This window comes from Microcebus murinus, chromosome 17, assembly GCF_040939455.1.
Source record: "Microcebus murinus isolate Inina chromosome 17, M.murinus_Inina_mat1.0, whole genome shotgun sequence".
Classification (NCBI taxonomy): Eukaryota; Metazoa; Chordata; class Mammalia; order Primates; family Cheirogaleidae; genus Microcebus; species Microcebus murinus.
The window spans coordinates 59,769,569-59,789,382 of record NC_134120.1 but is presented as its reverse complement, the minus strand read 5'-3'; the positions used below and the strand labels follow the sequence as shown (position 1 = coordinate 59,789,382).

The following is a 19,814-nucleotide window of genomic DNA, read 5'->3' as shown; positions in this document are numbered from 1 at the left end:
CAGGGGCCTGACACTACCAACTTCGGTCACATGTCCAGCAAAGGTCCATGTGTTTGAAGTCACTGCCCTTCTATTATGATGAAATACTATTTATTTAAATACTCAGCTATGACTGTGCATTAAATTTTTTTAACACTGTAAACAAATCTGATGAATTTGAGACTTTGAAGATATAAATAGCTGGTAGTCAGACAAAGCAGCAAGTAAATGCAAGGTAAATGTATTCTGTATTAGTTTCTCACACCTCTAATTCTTAGTGCCCATGTGAGCAAGGTTATTGGACTTCAGTTCCCAAAGGAGGGTTTTTGCTTTACTTTGTTATTCATACAAGCCTTGTGGAATCCCAACATTTACCAGCTTATATTTGTGTCACTGTTTTTCCTTCAATATAAGAAAAATAAATATTTCATTATTTGAGGAACAAATATATGGATGATGTAGGAAAGTTTTGGGTTTTTTTGTTGTTTTTTTTTTTTTGAGACAGAGTCTTGCTTTGTTGCCCAGGCTAGAGTGAGTGCTGTGGCATCAGCCTAGCTCACAGCAACTCAAACTCCTTGGCTCAAGCAATCCTGCTGCCTCAGCCTCCCAAGTAGCTGGGACCGCAGGCATGTGCCACCATGCCCAGCTAATTTTTATATATATATATATTAGTTAGCCAATTAATTTCTTTCTATTTATGGTAGAGACGGGGTCTCGCGCTTGCTCAGGCTGGTTTCGAACTCCTGACCTAGAGCAATCCGCCCGCCTCGGCCTCTCAGAGTGCTAGGATTACAGGCGTGAGCCACCGCGCCCGGCCGGAAAGTTTTTTTGAGATAGAGTCTCACTCTGTTTCCCAGGCTAGAGTACGGTGGCATCTGCCTAGCTCACAGCAACCTCCAACTCCTGGGCTCAAGCAATCCTCCTGCCTCAACCTCTCAAGTAGCTGAGACTATAGGCACGTGCCACCATCCCTGGCTAATTTTTCTATTTATAGTAGAGTCTCGCTCTTGCTCAGGCTGGTCTCAACTCCTGAGCTCAAGTGATCCTCCTGCCTCCGCCTCCCAGAGTGCTAGGATTATAGGCGTGAGTTACGGCACCTAGCCTTTAGGAGAGATTTTAAGTTGAGTTCCAAGTTTGACTAGGTGTCCCCTAAAGCCTTTTTCCTGGTCCTAGTTCTGATTCATAGAAATCATGTCCTAAGATTTGCAGAGAAGTGTAGCCCAGACATGCAAGATTCAAAACGATCTAGGCAGGAGGAGATGAGTCTGATATGGTTAATGTGATGAAATAACTGAACGCATGCTCCTAAAGTACTGCCGAGCTCAGAAAGCCCTGGCTGCTTGCAGCAGGCCAGTGGGCTTTGGTTGCCCCACCAGTATTCCTGATTTGCTGTCGTCTTAGGTGTAGTAGCAGAAGCTTATATACCAATAAAAAACGATGTGTCTATTTTACTGTCTACTCGTTATTTCTGAATTATTCCGCTCAGAGGGGCTCTTTTTATAAGAGGAACATTGACAGATGAGCACATCTCAATATAAAAAGGTCTGAAAACTTAATCATTTGATGTCTGGAGAATGCTTAGCTTGGAAAAGTGGGGTCTGAGGTGATATAAGAGATGTCTCCCGTTGTTTGAAGGACTCCTAAAGATGAGAATAAGTACTCACTGAGTGCCTGCCAAGAGCTTACTGCTGCACTGGGCTTTTCTACCCACACTGCCTCGTTTAATAGTCGCAACGGCCTCAGGTTGGCTGGCCATCACACCAAGGGTGACTCTCAGCTGTAGTTCTGGAGTCCTTGGAGACATCTACAGGGAGGTAGACTTCCACTTAATGTTAGAAAGAATTATCTACGAGTCAGAATTGTCCTTCCATAGCATGGGGTACTTTGAAAGCTACTGAGCTTGCCAGGACCTGGTCATTCAGACAGAAGCCACAAGGCCAGAGCTGTTCTGAGGCAGATCTCATGCCAAGTGGTGTCTCTAAGACTCTCCTTACGGTTCTGAAGGTCCCTCTTGAGCGGTTCCTTCCTATGAAGGGTGAGAGCCCAAGGAGAGGGGTTGGGTTCTCTTCCAGTGCTGCTTTTGGAACCTTAACCCTTTGCACTCGGATGTCGAGTGTGACTCGACACAGCTAGCAAAAATTACAGAGATTAAAATTACTCTTTGAATGTATCAATAATTTGAAATGTAAAAAAATCCAAATAACTAAGTTTGTATGAAAAGAAACTCCCGTTTTTTATTCTACTGCCGTGCTTTGTAAAATCTGGGGTATTTAAAAAATTAAATCCCAAGTAGAATAAAGGAATCAAGAAAAAAGCAAGCGAGTACAAAGGGTTAAGCACCAGAGCAGTGCCCTTCAAGCCTGTCTTCTACCGTCTTCCAGGCATGAGTTCTGCACTGTGACCCAGCGCCCCCATAGACGACTGAAACAGATTTCACACTTTATGCAGGATTGTCTGATACAGTTTATTCTGTACTTTGTTGTTAATACTAGTCATGAACTCCTACATTAATATATCAACCATTAATAGGTTGTGTCCTTCAGTTTGAGAAATACTGGTCTACAGAATTTTGAATTTCCAGTTCTTGACCTAGTATTTTTGCTCACACTGGCATGCATCATTGATTGTTTTACTTTCCTAAGGCTGCTTTTCTTATAGCATTTCCAGCAAAGATTTAAATTTAATCTCTATTTGAGATGTATTGCTGGATAACGAATCTTCTCCTTTCTCTTAGTATTCATTTCTCCTTTAGCCACCGGAGTATGGGATGTAGGTACACACAGGAACACTGGCTCAGAGCGGCTGAGTGACTACTGAGAGATGCTGTAGGATGAAGAGTGGGGAATTCAAACCTGATGCTTCTGGTTCCTGCTTGCCTTTGACTACTCTGGAGAGCTGTGTGAGATGGCTCGAAAGGATGTGCTGAAGAAGACAAATGTGGTTTCCTAAAAATGAGATTCAAAAAGAGTATCAAAGGCAACGAGGACCTTCCATTGGACTTCTCGCCTGTCTTTGGCAGTGGTTATTATTTTGCTTTTTAGAATAACTTCAATGTTAGGGCTGCATTAGTTTATAATTTCTTAGAAGGGCAGCAGAATAAAGTAGCTTTAAAAACTTGATAGCCCCTAAAAAATCCTTCTATCTAATATCCAGTTTTCTGAGGAAATATTATAAGGGCAGTGTGTTTTCTTATATGAAGTCATTGTGGACATCCTTCATACCAGAGCTTTTTCAAAACAGTTGAGCAAATCCCTCTCATTCATTTTGATGCCACTGACCAAGCACCCACTGGGCACCAGGCCTGTGCCAGGTGCTGGGCTCACAGCCCTGATGCCAGTAGGGCCCTGGCCTTGCCCTGCTGGCATGCAGTGCGTGTGTGCTGGAGGAAGTGCACGCAGCTCGCCTCTGTCGCCCGCCAGGGAACTGCTGCCTTCGCTATGGAGGAGTTGAAAAAGGAAGGCTTCATGGAGCGAGTGATTTAGGAACCAGGCCTGGCTTAATTAGGGCACAAAGGGAGGACAGAGCAGAGCAGGATCTGGGAGTTGTGAGGTTTGATGTGTCTGCTGTAGACAGCAGTGGTAGTCAGCCAGCTACAGAATTGGAACTTTATTAGTAGGTGTTATCTAAGGCTTTTCAGCAGAAAGATCATTCCTGGTGGCCAGGAAGTTGTTTTAAAGTGGTAGAGAATGGAGGCAGGAAGCTAGGTTAGGTAAAAATACAGAGTTGAAGGAAGAAATCAGGGAGGCAGGGAGGAGATAAAAGCAAGAGATGCTAGAGAGTATCTGATAACCAAAGATTCGGCGGTTTGAAGCATAGATCCAGAGCTGAGCAAAGAGAAGACAGATCAGAGCTGTAGGCATGATTTGGGAACTGCAGAAGTCCCAGGGTCCCAGAGAGCCAGGTAGCCCCACAGTACCAGGGGCTGCAGGGAAGCTGCAGGAGCCTGAGGGGCAGGTGTGGACTTTTCCAAGGACTATAGGCTCTTTTAGCGCCTGATGTAGGGACAGAAACACACATACCCCTCCAGGATCTGGAGAATTCCTGAGAGAGCCATACATTCCTGAAGTCTGTGCTCTTCAGCTTTTATGTCAAAATAAGTGATAAGATTGTCATCGGAGGGTAAACAGGGAGCATACTCCAGAGAGGACAGCGGCAGACCGCAGCACACTCAGCACTTAAAACATGTTGTGAATTGAATGGCAGTTGTCCCTGTATATTTAAACAAGATGCTGTTAACCTGTACTTTTTCCTGCATTCCTTCTGGGATGACTGAGCACTGAGCTGCAGACTTCAGGGGTGTGCTAGTGGCTTGCTGCCTTCACCAAAAGGGGCTGGGAAATAGTTGGAGACAGCCAGGCCACCCCTCAGTTAGGACCACCTCTCTGTTATTTTAAAGCATTGCCAACTAACTTTTAACTAATTCATGACTGCTTTTTTACTTTTATTCCATAGGGTAGAATGGTTTTGAAGAGAAGAAAACTGCTTTCTGACTGATTGCCTTGAAGGAAAAAAGAACCTATTTTTGTGCATCATTTACCAATCATGCCACACAAGCATTTATTTTTAGTACATTTTATTTTTTCATAAAATTGCTAATGCCAAAGCTTTGTATTAAAATAAATAAACAGTAAATAAAAGACTGTGGTATTGCGTATTATTCGCTGGACTTATGCTTTGAGGGCTGATTCGGCGATCACAGGCCCAGTGTGCTCGTGACTCCCTAGGAGAGGGTGGTGGCGCTGTCTCTTTCAGCACTGCCATGCCGGCTCCTCGCCCAAGCAGGATGGCCCTGCATGGCAACAGCCCCTTGGCATTTTATCTTCTTCAAGGTGTGCATCGGCTCTCTGATAATTTCTTCCGTTGTTTATGGCGGGTCTGCCTCCTCCAGAACTCCAGCTCCACAGCGGCAGAGGCCTGGCCCTGCTGCCAGTGGGTCCTGTGCACCTAGCAGAGTGCTTTGCACATCGTGAGTGCTCAGTCAATATTTGTGGACTGAAGGGATGCCTGTAGGAAGGATTTTCCAAAGTACATACTGATTAGTAATAAATCATGTCTAAGATTTTTTTTTTACCTAGTTTGTACAGTATTCTTTTTTTTTTTTTTGAGACAGAGTCTCAAAAGTCTCAAAAGTGAGACAGAGTCTCACTTTATTGCCCAGGCTAGAGTGAGTGCCGTGGCATCAGCCTAGCTCACAGCAACCTCAATCTCCTGGGCTCACGAGATCCTCCTGCCTCAGGCTCCAGAGTAGCTGGGACTATAGGTATGCACCACCATGCCCGGCTAATTTTTTTGTATATATTTTTTTAATTGGTCAATTAATTTCTATTTATAGTAGAGATGGGGTCTCGCTCTTGCTCAGGCTGGTTTCGAACTCCTGACCTCAAGCGAACCGCCCGCCTCGGCCTCACAGAGTGCTAGGATTACAGGCGTGAGCCACCGCGCCCGGCCTGCACAGTATTCTTTTAAAAACAGCAAATTCAAAGAAGTTGGGTGGCTAAAGCAATTTTACATATGTAAATGAAATAATTTTGGCTTTATCAATGAGGAAAATATTGACATATTTTGTTACATTGAATTGTATGCTTGAAGGATTTTCAGTATTTGTAAATGTTTTTAAGCAGAGAATTCTTAACCTACATCAACATGCCTAAGAGATGAGAATGTGTTTCTACTGAGAATGGGGGTTCACTGTAGCAGTCATACTCAAATCAGTAGAGGACAGAAGGGTTTTTTTAAACTGAAATAGAATTCACATGCCATAAAATTTACCCTTGTAAAGTATGCATTTAAGTAGTTTTTGGTATATTCACAAGATTGTGCAACCATCACCACTGTCTAATTCCAGAATATTTTCATCATCCCCAAAAGAAACCTCATACCGATTAATAGTAACTTCTTACCCCTGCCAGCCCTGAAAACCAGGAAATCAGCTCTGTGTCTCTATGGATTTGCCTATTTGGGGTATTTCATAAAAATAAAATCACATAATAGGAAGTGTTTATATCTGGCTCCTTTGACTTAGCACAATGTGTTTAGGGTTCGTCCACACGATACCATTCATCAGTACTTCATTCTTTTTTGTGGCTGAATAATACTCCATAGTGTGGATGTGCCACATTGTCTTATCCATTCATGTGTTGATGGACATGTGGGGTTTCCACCTGTTGGCTATTATGGATAATGCTGCTGTGAACATTTGTATGCAAATTTTGAAGTGAATGTATCTTTTCAGTTCTCTTGAGTATTTTGGGGAATGGAATTACTGTATCATATTTTTTTAACTCTAACTTTTTGAGAAACTGGTCAAAGTGTTCTCCAAAGCAGCTATGCCATTTGCCATTCCCACTAAGAATGTGTGAGGGCTGCAATTTCCCCACACCCTCCGTAACACTGGTGACTGTCTCTTTTATTATAGACAACCTAGTGGGTGTAGTTATTTCATTGTGTATTTAACATGCATTACCCTAATGACTAATGGTGTTAAGCATCTTTTTCATGTGCATATTGGCCATTTGTGTATATATGGGGAAATATCTATTCCAGTGCTTTGCCCATTTTATAATTGGACTATTTGTCTCTTTTGTTGAGCCATAAGAGTTGGTTTTTGTGGGGTTTTTTTGAGACAGAGTCTCACTCTGTTGCCTGGGCTAGAGTGCCACGGCATCAGCCTAGCTCACAGCAACCTCAATCTCCGAGGCTCAGTGATCCTACTGCCTCAGCCTCCCGAGTAGCTGGGACTACAGGGATGCACCACCATGCCCGGCTAATTTTATATATATATTTTTTTAGTTGATCAATTAGTTTCTTTCTATTTTTAGTAGAGATGGGGTCTCGCTCTTGCTCAGGCTGGTTTCGAACTCCCGACCTCAAGCGAACCGCCCGCCTGGGCCTCCCAGAGTGCTAGGATTACAGGCGTGAGCCACTGCGCCCGGCCTCATAAGAGTTAGTTTATATATTGCAGATACTAGCCCCTTATCAAATATATGATTTGCAAATATTTTCTCCCATTATATAAAGTATTCATTTTCTTGATCGTGTCATTTAAAGCACAAGTTTTAAATTTTGATGGAGTCAATTTTGTCTTTTTTTTTTCCTTTGGTTGCTTGTGCTTTAGGTATCATATCTAAGAAACCATTACCTAATTGAAGTTCACAGAAACCTCCAAGAGCTGTGTAGTTTTAGCTCTTACATTTAGATCTTTGATCCATTTTGAGTTGATATTTGTCATATGGTGTGAGGTGGGGGTCCAGCTTCATTCTTTGCATATAGAGACTCAGTTTCCCCAGCACCATGTGTTGAAGAGATAGATTGTTCTTTCCCCCATTAGATGGCCTTGGCACCTTTGTTGAAAATCAGTGGAGCATAAAGTGTGAGTTTATTTCCACATTCTCAGTCCATTGTTCCCTATTTTTGTTCCAGTGCCATATGATATTGATTATTGTTGCTTTGTAGTAAGTTTTGAAATTGGGAACTGAGTTCTCCAACTTCGTTCTTTTTCAAGTTTGTTTTTATTATTTAGTGTCCCTTTTCCATATGAATTTTAGGATCAGCTTCTTGATTTCTACAAAAAAAACCAGCTGGACTTTTATAGGTATTGCATTGAATCCATAGATCATCTTAGGTAGCATCACTGTCCCGACAGTATTAAGGCTTCCAATATATGAACATGGGTGTCTTAAATAAATAAATAAGTTATTTATTTAACTTCTATAGAAATATGATTGATTTTTATATGGTGATCATTCATGCTGCAACCTTGCCAAACTCATTTATTAGCTCTAATCTTTTTTAGTGGGTTTCTTAGGATTTCCTATATGCAAATCACATCATCTGCAAATAGAGTTTTTGTCCTTCTTTTCCAGTCTGGATGCCTTTTTATTTCATTTTCTTGCCTAATTGTCCCTGGCTAAAATCCTAGATAGTAGATAGTTGAGTAGAAGTGGTACGAACAGACATCCATGTCTTACGATCTTGGGGGAAAAGCTTTCAGTCACTACTGATTTTACAAAGTTAGCTGTTAGGATTTTTGTAGATTAGATGCCCTTTATCAAGTTGAGAAAATTACCTTCTATTCCTGGCTTGTTAACTGGGCTACTCTATCTAGTCTATTCTACTTTATTCTACTCTATTATATTTTCTATTCTAATCTGTTCTACTTTATTCTATTGTCTATTTTAATCTAATCTATTTTGTTCTGTTCCATTCTTGGAGAAAGGGTCTCACTGTCACCCAGGCTGGAGTGCAGTGACTTGATCATAGCTCCCTATAACCTCAAACTCCCAGGCTCTAGTACCCTCTTGCCACTGCCTTCTGAGTAGTTGAGACCACAAACACGTGCCACCATACCTGACTTATTTATTTATATTTTTAGAGACAGGGACTTGCTGTGATTCCCAGGATGGTCCCGAACTGTGGATCTCAAGTGATCCTCTCACCTTGGCTCCCAAAATGCTGGGATTATAGGTGTGAGCCACCATGCCTGACCTTGTTTTTATCATGAGTTTTGGATTTTGTCAAATGCTTTTTTTGTGTCTATTGAGATGATCATGTGGGTTTTATCCCTTATCAATTGTATTTTATTCTATTCATTTATTCATATTTATTACATTGGTTTTCTCATGTTAAACCAATACTGGGATAAATTTCACTTGGTATAGTATGTAATGCTTTCTATGCATTGCTGGATTCAGTTTGCTGGTATTTTCTGAGGATTTTTACATTTATATTCATGAGGGATATTGGTCTGTAATTCTCTTGTGATGTGTTTATCTGGCTTTGCTATCATTGTTATGCTGGTCTCATATAATGAATTGTGACATATTCTTTCCTCTTCTGTTTTTTAGAAGAGTTTAAGAAGAATTGGTGTTAATTCTTCTTTAGATGTTTGGAAGCCATCCGGTCCTGGGCATTTATTTTTGGGAAGTTTTTTGATAACCAGCTCTTGTTATATATAGGTTTGGTTTTCTGTTTTATAGTTGAGACAGTTTTGGTAGTTTCTAGGAATTTATTCATTGCCTTTGGGATATCTAATTTGTTGGCATATAATTGTTCATAGAATTCCATTATATTTGCTTTATTTCTGTAATGTAGGTAGTAATGTTCCTTTTTTCATTTCTGTTTTTAGTCATTTGATTATCTTTTTTTTTGTCAGTCTAGCTAAAGGTTTATTAATTTTGTTGATTTTTTTCAAAGAACCAACTTGGTTTTTTATGGACCAACTTTCAATGAACCAACTTTTGGTTTTATTGATTTGTCTCCCTTTTCTATTCTCTATTTCATTACTTTTTACTGAAATCTTTATTTTCTTTCTCCTACTTTTTTTTTTTTTTTTGAGACCGAGTCTCACTTTGTTGCCCAGGCTAGAGTAAGTGCCGTGGCGTCAGCCTAGCTCACAGCAACCTCAAACTTCTAGGCTCAAGCAATCCTCCTGCCTCAGCCTCCCGAGTAGCTGGGACTACAGGCATGTGCCACCATGCCCGGCTAATTTTATATATATATATTTTGTTAGTTGGTCAATTAATTTCTTTCTATTTTTAGTAGAGACGGGGTCTCGCTCCTGCTCAGGCTGGTTTCGAACTCCTGACCTTGAGCAATCCGCCCGCCTCAGCCTCCCAGAGTGCTAGGATTACAGGTGTGAACCACTGCACTCGGCCAGTCTCCTACTTGTTTTAACTTTAGTTTTTTCAGCATTTAAGGTGGCACATTAGGTTATTGATGTGAGATATTTTTTATTTTTTTTGAGACAGGGTCTTGCTCTGTTGCTTGGGCTCAAGTGAAATTATGCAATCACAGCTCACTGCAACCTCAAACTTCCTCCTGGGCTCAAGCGATCCTCCTGCTTCAGCCTCCCAAGTGGCTGGGATTATAGGTACACACCACCACATCCAACTAATTTTTTTTGTTTTAACTTTTTGTAGAGACAGGGTCTCACCATGTTGCCCAGGCTGGAGTGAGTGCAGTGGCTATTCACAGATGCGATCCCACTACTGATCAGCACGGGAGTTTTGACCTGCTCCATTTCCAACCTGGGCCGGTTCACCCCTCCTTGGGCAACCTGGTGGTCTTCCGCTCCCGGGAGGTCACCAGACCAGGCTGGTCTTGAACTTACTGCCTCAGCCTCCCAAACTGCTAGGATTATAGATATGAGCCACTGCACCCAGCCTTCTGTCTTCTTTTTTAATATTGGTATTTACAGCTATAATTTCCCTCTAAGTCCTATTTTGCCCATTTATAAATTTTGGTATTCTATGGGTTTTGTGGGTTTGTTTGTTTTTATATACAGGGTCTCTGTATGTCACCCAGGCTAGAGTGCAGTGGTGCAGTCACAGCACACCGTAACCTCAAATTCCTGGGCTCGAGCAATCTTTTCACCATGGCCTCCCAGGTAGCCAGGACTACAGGCATGCAACAAACACCATAGCCAGCTAATTTTTTTTTTTTTTTTGAGACAGAGTCTCACTTTGTTGCCTAGGCTAGAGTGAGTAGTGCCGTGGCGTCAGCCTAGCTCACAGCAACCTCAAAACTCCTGGGCTCAAGCCATCCTCTGCCTCAGCCTCCCAAGTAGCTGGGACTACAGGCATGCGCCACCATGCCCGGCTAATTTTTTCTACATATATTAGTTAGCCAATTAATTTCTTTCTATTTATAGTAGAGACGGGTCTCACTCTTGCTCAGGCTGGTTTCCGCCCACCTCGGCCTCTCAGAGAGCTAGGATTACAGGCGTGAGCCACCGCGCCTGGCCGCCAGCTAATTTAAAAAAAAAAAAAAAAATTTGTAGACATGGGATCTCCCTATGTTGCCCAGGCTGGTCTTGAATTCCTAACCTCAAGATTCCTCCTGTCTGGGCATCGTGAAGTGCTGGGATTATAGGCATGAGCCACCATGCCTGGCCCCGTCATTTTTATTTCATGCATCTCTATATAACCTGTGATTTCTTCTTTGACCCATTAGTTATTTTAGGAATATGTTGTTTAAATCACATGTATTTGTGAATTTCCCCAATTTACTTTTTTTTAATAGGTTTCCAATTTCATTCTAAATTATTCATTGGTTGGAGAAGATACTTTGTATGACTTCAATTATTTTAAATTTACTGAGGCTTCTTTTATGACCTAACATATGGTCTCTCCTGGAGAATATTTGATGTGCACTTAAGAATGTATATTCTGCTCTTGTTGGATAGAGTATTCTGTAGCTGTCTGTGAGAATCAGTTGGTTAATAATGCTGTTCATATCTTCTCTTTCCTTGTATATCTTCTGTGTAGTTGTTCTATCCTTTATTGAAAGTGGGGGTTGGTCCAAGCGCAGTGGTGTTTACAACTAATTGATCACAACCAGTTACAGATTCCTTTGTTCCTTCTCTACACCCACTGCTCCACTTGACCAGCCTAAAAAAAAGAAAAGAAAAAAAGAAAGTGGGTATTGACATTTCTACCTATTATTGTTGTATGTCCCTTCCATTCTCTCAGTTTTTGTTTTATGTATTTTGGGACTCTGTTGTTAGGGGTATATGGAGTTGAAGAACTTTAAAAAGCTACACAGATTTTTTGTTATTTCTCTGTCCATTGCAATCCACTGGTTCGGTGGCCCACATGATATACCCACCAACTGAAAACACTAGAGTTCGGCTGCATGTGTTTGGCCTTATCCTCTAGAGTGGACTCTGTTGTGTTAACATCTTCCTCAGTACAAAATTTTTTCTTCTGGCAGTATTTCCATAAGTTAGTAGTATAGTTCCTCTCCACTTAGTTTTATCCCAGTGGAAGTCAAAGCAGTTCTGCTTTCCTTCTTATTTATGGTGAGTCATTATTTTCCTTTATCAACATTCATCAGAAGATGCTGGACTACATCAGGAGACATAGGACTTTTAATGACAGCATAACTTTCTGCTAATTTAAGATACTGTCACTCTTTTCTCATTATTTCAAGTCCTAGCATTAAGTAAGACTTTTTTTTTCATAATAGGTGCTGTTCAGGGATAGATATGGAATGGAATTTTTGTAAGAGCTAAGAAATAATTAATAGAGAAGGTTTCCTATCAGTCTGGGGGAAGATTTGTTATCAGCCATTGAAATTTGAACCTGCTGTTTTGTGGCTTTGAGACTTAACTGACATCATTAAGTTTTCATGATTTAATGAATCATGGTCTCAGTGGGCATGAAAGTAGTGCATTTTGTGTGTGCATAGGCGCATGTGCATATGCACATTAGATGTGTGGTGTCTATTACAGAACACGTTCTTAAGAAAAAAAAAATAGATGTGTGGTGTGGATCTTTGTTGCTTAGAAACAAAGATAGAATCGGCATGGAAATGCAGTAATTCCTTAATGGGCATGATGCTATCAACTAAGAAGTCAAATCTACAAATAGAAGCAATATATGAAGTTAAATAAGTTCTTGCTTACTATTTCATAAATTAGAAAGTGACCAAATTTTAGTCTAGAATAGATGTGATATTTCAAAGTTTTAAACCTTTCTTGGACAAACTTTTGTAATGCATAAAGCATAGATTCTTTTTTTACTCCCCCAAAACAAAATTTTTTTCAGAAATAGTTTATTTCAAGGAAGCACTGTGACTGAATTTGTCAAAAACCATAGGAATATGGTCCAAGGGCTTCCACAGGAAAGCAGTTCTCAGGTCCTCCCCCGTGGTAGAAGGCCTGATGGGATTAAGTCTGATTTCTCTCTGGCTAGCTAGGTTGTGACTTTAGACTTTTTATTTTATTTTATTTTGTTGTTAAATAAAGATAATAATTTTTTACTTTCTTTTTCTTTTTTTTTCTTTCTTTAATTCCAGCACGGAACATCATGGAACTGAAACTTTAGACTTTTTAAATAGTTGAGAAAAGCTTGAAGCTTCCTTGACTTTTTATCTTCTAAAGTGTGTGGTTATGCTAAGAAGTTCCTTATCAAGATAGTTTAAGAATAGAACTGATAGCAACCAATAGAATAAAGAATCTAAGTGAAATAGAAAACTGCCCTTCTAGAGCTCTGTTAGGGAGCTGGGCAGGAAGAAACTTAACTGTTGCTAGCAGTTCCACATCTCTCAGGGTCTGTCAGTACCATGCTGGGTTTTTTACATATGTTATCATTTTAATCTCGGCAACATCCAGTGAGAAAAGGTATAGCAGTTTTCCTCTTTTACAAGTAAAGAAACTAATGTTCAGAGAGTTTGGAGTAACTTGCCCAGGATCACTTACTAGGTAAGTGGCAAAGTCAGAACTGAGACCCAAGCAGCTCAAAGTCATTGCCCCTCCCGACTCACTGCCCTCCAGGCTTGAGACAGACCAGCGTTGCTAAGAGTCCATTGCTTAGGATTCATAAGCAATTCAGAGCCTCTGAGAAGAACTAGGAGAAATGAATAGAGGGAACTATTTAATATTTGGGGGCTGAGCAACACACACACACCATGTACTTGCACATGCAGATACATACGGGGTGTGTGTACATATATGCACCCATACATCTACATACACATATACATACACTATTTTTTAAAGTTAATGAACAATCACAGTAATAATAACTAACACACAGAGTGCTATAGTGCTGTGTAGCTAACATACAGTGCTGTGTTAGGGACTCTTCCAAGCATCTGCATATATTAACTCATTTAATCCTTGCAGTAACCGTCTTATTAACCCCATTGTACAGATGAGGAAGCAAACTTAAGAGAAATTCAGTGACCTGCCAAGGGTACTCTGTAAGTGGCTGCGCTGGATTCCAGCACATACGGTCTGGCTCCAGACTCTGGGTTCTGACCCCATTCTGCTTTGCCTCATGGGGAAGCGTGCCTGTGGCAGGCACAGGTTGCAGGGGCATCCCAACCACAGACTCGGTGTGTGGAGCAGGACGGTGGGAAAGGCTGGGACTTAGGCGTGCCCTTGGGCTGGGCAATGATGCTCTTCCAGAGCACGGGCTTTCCTGTGGGGAGCAGCGAGGAGGCTCGTGCTTTCTGCAAAGTGTCAGCTGGATGCAGACAGGCTCCTGAAACTCAAAAAATGGGGTTACTAGTGAAAGCAAGGTGGAGGTGCTAGTTTAGAACATTATATCAATAGTTTAGAAACTGCCTTTCCCAAAGAAGTCAGCAGGCAAGAGTAAAAACAGGTCTGGTGAGAAGAGTTTAGAAACCCACAGGCAGGAGTTGCCTTGGTGCATTTGTGCCCACTCAGCAGTGCTTGCTCGGAGAAGGAGACGCTGTCTTTACTGAGGGTTAAGAAAGCAGGCAGGAATAGCAGGCGCTAGGGCCAGGGCAGCACCTGAACCCCAGTTCAGCCTGTGGCTGAAGAAGGACGAAGGCAAACCCAGGGAACGAGAAGATGCCAGAGTGGGTGTGCTGGTGGCAGCAGCCTGGCCAGCCTCTGAGGAGGCTTTGAGACAACTGAGAAGAAAGCGAGTAAGCCTGTAAAAACTCTCCAGACCTCCATAAAGTTCTTCATGAAAGTTCCTTTTAGGAAATGTCAGTTGGTGCCGCCTGCCCAAAGGCAGGGAAAGAGGCCTTCTCACACGGGCCTGAAGGTGGCGCCCTGTCCCGCCCGGACTTCAGGGCACAGCGGCTTGTCTCCTGGTGGCCTCACCCCGCTGTGACTAAGGAGCAGCCCAGACACAGGCAGTAAAGGGGCACTCAGATTTCAAAGGCGCAAACGATTTCCTTCTCTTGAGACCTAGACAGTGAGTTTCCAGCACCTGGCTTTGGTCACATACTCACCATGACTGTAGGGCAGTTGCATCCCAGGGGCTGGGGTGAGTTCACAAATGCAAAAACAAAGTGTAGTCTAAATGACAGTTGACTCCCTCACAGGACAGTGAACTGCTGATAAGCCCAGGGGCGCTGAGACTTAAGGAACTTCAGTCATACGTTCCTCCTGTCACTCACACCTGGGCAGGTGCTCGCTAGGCAGAATCCCCCCCACTGCTTAGATGTTCTCTGTCCCTCTCCCCCCCCACCCTTTCCCTCTTGGCATGTATTGCTGAGTGGGCATAAGGAACCCAGGCTCCTGGCTCCAAGCAGCTTTGGCGGAATCCTCCTCACTCTGGCAGTCGCGTGAGCAGCCCAGGACGGGTAACAGTCCCCAGCAACAGCGCGGTGTCTAGGCTCCTGCTGAGGCCAGACGCTGCATAGGCTGTGGGGTGAACCGCCCCCATCGCGCCGCCCACCGGCCGGCTGAGCCTGTAGGAACCATGGCTGGAGATGGGTGCTTGCTGGCGGTGTGGCCCACTCGCTGCCGCTGGGTGCGAGTCCCAACCCACTTGGTGGTTGCTTAACCGCTCCCAGCTTCAGTTTTCTCGCAAGTGGGATGAAAGTTGCTGGGACAGTGCCGTAGGCTGAGAGTTAGAAGGGTGGTGTTTGTGAGCGCGCTTGGCGTGTAGTGTAGATCAGCAATGGCTTTTCCTCTCTTATATGAAAAGGTGAGCAGATCCATCGAAGTCCTTCCTAACACCGGTGATAGGAAAGCCTGGTTCTGGTGTCACGTAGCTCAGGAAAGGCCCCACACCACTGAGGCTTTGCAGCTGGTCTTTGTTAGGGACCGACCTTCCACAGCCCCACCGGACAGAAAAGCAGAGACATCGAGGATGCAATCACACAAGAGGAGGTTTATTTTCTGGCTAGCCAGGGTCCAAGCCCCAGAGCACCAACGCAGTGGCCACTCTCACAGGCAAGGACCCCGACCGGAACAACGGCATGCCTTTTATCCCCATGGTGCACAAGCTGCGCACAAGCTGACTACGCATGGATCATGCGTTGACCTTTAAAATGATTGGTTGCCCACTATTGCCTTTTGAAATAATTGGCGGGTTGGTTGCCCTCTATTGCCTGATGGGACAGTCGCCCATGCTTCAATGACCTCATCCCATAATTCCCCTTACAGCGGTGTAGCGAGCAAGCAATGACCAGAAGCAAAAGTTTGGGGTTAGCTCATTGCCCCACCCAAGTAAATTCCCGACAATTGGAAGAATTCCTCTGCCCTTCCTCTATCCTACAAATTCCTCTGCCCTACAAGAAATTATGTTCATCAAAATGCACTCTTTGGAAGAGGAAACCTACAATACTTACAACTCACAAAGGACTCATAGTCAGAATAAAGAAGAAAGACTAACAACCTGATAGAAAGATGAGCAAAAGAAATAATTGGACATTTCAGAGTGAACCAGATATACAGATAGCCTAAAAACATATGAAAAATCTTCATCCTTTTTAGTCATCAGGGGAATATAAATTAGAACCACAGCAAAATGCCATTACATACCCACCAGAAGTGCTAAAGTGAAAAAGACAGAAAATATCAAAAATTGGCACAGATAATAGGACAATTAGAATTCTTATCTGCTGGTAGAAGTAAAAGTTGGTACAGACACCTTGGAAGCCTGCCAGCATCTGCCGAAGCTGAGCATGCACATGCCCAACACCCAGTAACTGCACTCCTGGGCATTACCCAGGAGAATCGCATGCACTTGGGTACAAAGGATACACACAAGAATGAGTATTCCTAATAGCACTCATAACAGCCCCTACATGGAAACAATGCCAGTGTCTGTCGGTAAAGACTAGGTACATAAGCTGTGTGGGGGTCACACAATGGCACAGCACGCAGCCGTGAACATGAGCCGGCACTGCTGTGCTCAGTGATGGGGATGCTTGCCACAACATAAACGTCAGACTTTTTGTTTTTTCTTTTTTTTTTTGTTTGAGACAGGGTCTTGCTCTGTCACTCAGACTAGAGTGCAGTGGCATCAGCATAGCTCACAGCAACCTCAAACTCCTGGGCTCAAGCGATCCTCCTGCCTCAGCCTCCCGAGTAGCTGGGACTACAGGCTTGTGCCACCATGCCCGGTGAAACTAAAAATAATTTTTCTATTTTTAGTAGAGACTGGGTCTTGCCATGTTGCCCAGGCTCATCCCACAATAATCAACACAGAATACTTCTGTGACCAAATGTGGGTGGGTTCCCACACAAAGCAAGCAATCAGTTCTGCAGTGGACAGCAGCTGGGTGTCCTCCAGTTCAATCTTGACGTTCTCTACCTGGAGGAAGCATCAGATCCCACAGACTTTGTCTCATGAGACACACCCCCCCCCCCCCGCATTTCATACCAATTGCAAGTCCCAGGGTGTTTGCTCTGTGCTTCTGACCAACCAACTATAAATTGAGGTTCCCACAATGCCCTCCTTGGGTTTGATTAATTTCCTGGAGCAGCTCACAGAGCTCAGGGAAACACTTGTATTGATGGGTTTGTCATGAAGGCTAGCACAGAGGATACAGAGGAAGAGATGCATAGGGCGAGGTATGGGGAGGGGCGCGGAGCTTCCATGCAGTCCTGGATGCGCCACCCTCCAGGGACCTCCATGTGTCCAGCTGTCCAGAAGCTCTCCAAACCCTGTCTTTTTGGGTTTTTATGGGGGCTTCATGACATGGGCACACTGATTAAACCATTGGCTATCGGTGATCAACTTGACCTTTAATCCCCTCCCTCCCTGAGGTTGGGGGTGGGGCTGGAAGTCCCAACCCTCTGAACCTGCCTTGGTCTTGGTGACCAGCCCGGATCCTGAAGCTGCCCAGTGGCTGCCAGCCACCAATCAACTCATTAGCATACAAAAGACGGCTCTGTGGAATTTCCAAGGATTTTAGGAGTTGTATATCAAAGATAAAGACCAAATATATATTTCACATTATTACAGATGCCTTTAGTTCATCCTGCAGAGTAGAAACCTCCTTATTGTTACCTCTTTTTCTTTTTTTAATCTTTCACTCTTTAGCACTATTAGATTATGCAGATTCCCTTGGGGGCTGAAACTCTATTATCAAAGGTGAAACAGCCCATATTTTACATAGGACTTTATTTTTACAGGACTACTTTGTGCAGATAGAAAGCATCTTTTAAGTCATCCCAATTTTGTATTATTTATTTATTTTTAGAGATAGGGGTTTTACTTTGTTGCCCAGGCTGGTCCCAAACTCCTGAGCTCAAGTAATCCTCCTGCGTCGTCTAGCTGGGACTACAAACGTGTGCCACCCTGCCCATCGTGAACTAAAATACTACTGGCTGACTGAATGGACGCCCGCATGGCCAAAAGAATATCCTAAAACTAAACTGCCTGCCAGGAAGAAGGAGGTCAGAAACGCCTTATCATGCCCCCTCCCTTCTTGGGGATATCTTTTGTAACCCATTAACAGGCCTAAGGGTATGCAAGACAAACCTGCAGGTCCTAAATTTACACAACAAATCTATGCCTGGTGGCTCATCTCTTATAACAGCTCCTTATGTTAAAACATTCCAAGCCTTTAGACAAAGTTTCTTGTCTTTCACCAATTACAAGCCAAAGAGTCTTTGAACCCACCTATAACCTGTAAGCCCCCCTCACCCACCTTTTTGGGCCAAACCAATGTATGCCTCCCCACATAATTGATTTATGACTTTACCTGTAACCCCTGTTTCCCTGAAATGTATAAAACCAAACTGTGACCCAGCCACAGCGAGTCCACTTGCTCAAGGCTTCTTGGCAGTTGCTCCGGGTCATGTTCCTCAAATTTGGCTCAGAATAAATCTCTTTAAAATTATTTTACGGAGTTTGGCTCTTTTTCCATTGACACCATCTTTATTCCAATTTTTTAAGTGCATATTTTTTAATATAGAAAAGTTAAGAAAACAGAATTGGTCATACCACTCGTACACTAGTATGTAAAATGCTTTTATTTGATTCTGTCTGTACTCTGTAGCAGCCTTCCTCTCCTCCCTGTCCACCACACCATTTGAAAAATGAAAACAAAGCTACAGAACTTAAAACACCTAATTTCAAGACTTATAAAGCTGCAGTAATCAAGACAATGTGATATTAGTGTTGTTCAAAGAAAACTTTAGGCCAGGCGCGGTGGCTCACGCCTGTAATCCTAGCACTCTGGGACTCTCTCAAAAAAAAGAAAACTTTAGAGAAGTTAAATTTAACGGAGTTTAATTGAGCAAAGAATTATTCAAGAATAGGTTCAGAGTGACTCTGAGTCTGCCACATGGTCAGGTTGCATTTATGGACAGAAAAGTGCTTTCACTTTTGACATACAAGTTACGTACAGAAACAGTGAGATTGGTTACATTTCAGCTTTGCCTTATTTGCCTTTTTTTTTTTTTTTTTTGAGACAGAGTCTCACTTTGTTGCCCAGGCTAGAGTGAGTGCCATGGTGTCAGCCTAGCTCACAGCAACCTCAGACTCCTGGGCTCAAGCAATCCTGCTGCCTCAGCCTCCCGAGTAACTGGGACTACAGGCATGCGCCACCATGCCTGGCTAATTTTTTCTATTTATATTAGTTGGCCAATTAATTTCTTTCTATTTATAGTAGAGACAGGGTCTCGCTCTTCTTGCTCAGCCTGGTTTCGAACTCCTGACCTTGAGCAATCCGCCCGCCTCGGCCTCCCAGAGTGCTAGGATTACAGGCGTGAGCCACCACGCCCGGCCAGCTTTGCCTTATTTGAAGATGGTTTAAACAGTCGACTGCCTGTGATTGGGCAAAACCCATCTGCTATGATTGGCTGAGACTGGGCTACTTGGTACAAGAGTAGGTTACAGTCTGTTTACACATCCAGGTAGGTGACTTTTCAGGGATATGTATGAAAGACCTTTAAGCTGAACTTAAAATATGTAAGGAAGCAGCTTTAGGCTAAACTTAAGTTAGCAGTGTACAGAAAGACAGATGGATTCCTGAACAGACTAATGCCCAGAAACAGACCCATGTATACGTGCATACACAGTCAGTAGACTTTCAGCAGCAGTGCCAAGGTATTTCAATGGGGGAAGGACAATCTTTTCAATAAATGATGATGGGCCAATTGGATAAACATATGCAAA

General features: G+C 43.0%; 1 protein-coding gene across 4 annotated transcripts in view; it reads left to right on the top strand.

Annotated features, from left to right (window-relative positions):
• Positions 1-19,814, top strand: part of RNF130 (ring finger protein 130) — a 131,166-nt gene that overhangs the window by 107,877 nt on the left and 3,475 nt on the right. For 3 of the 4 annotated variants that reach the window (XM_075993732.1, XM_012790071.3, XM_012790069.3), the window contains one exon: positions 4,432-4,616. The exons of the other annotated variant lie outside the window; for it this stretch is intronic. Coding sequence is in view for 2 of the 3 variants with exons in the window: in XM_012790069.3 (XP_012645523.2) it covers positions 4,432-4,447 (16 nt within the window). In the remaining variant the exon portion in view is untranslated. Of the gene's footprint in view, positions 1-4,431; positions 4,617-19,814 lie in introns of those variants that run through there. 4 annotated transcript variants of the gene reach the window in all.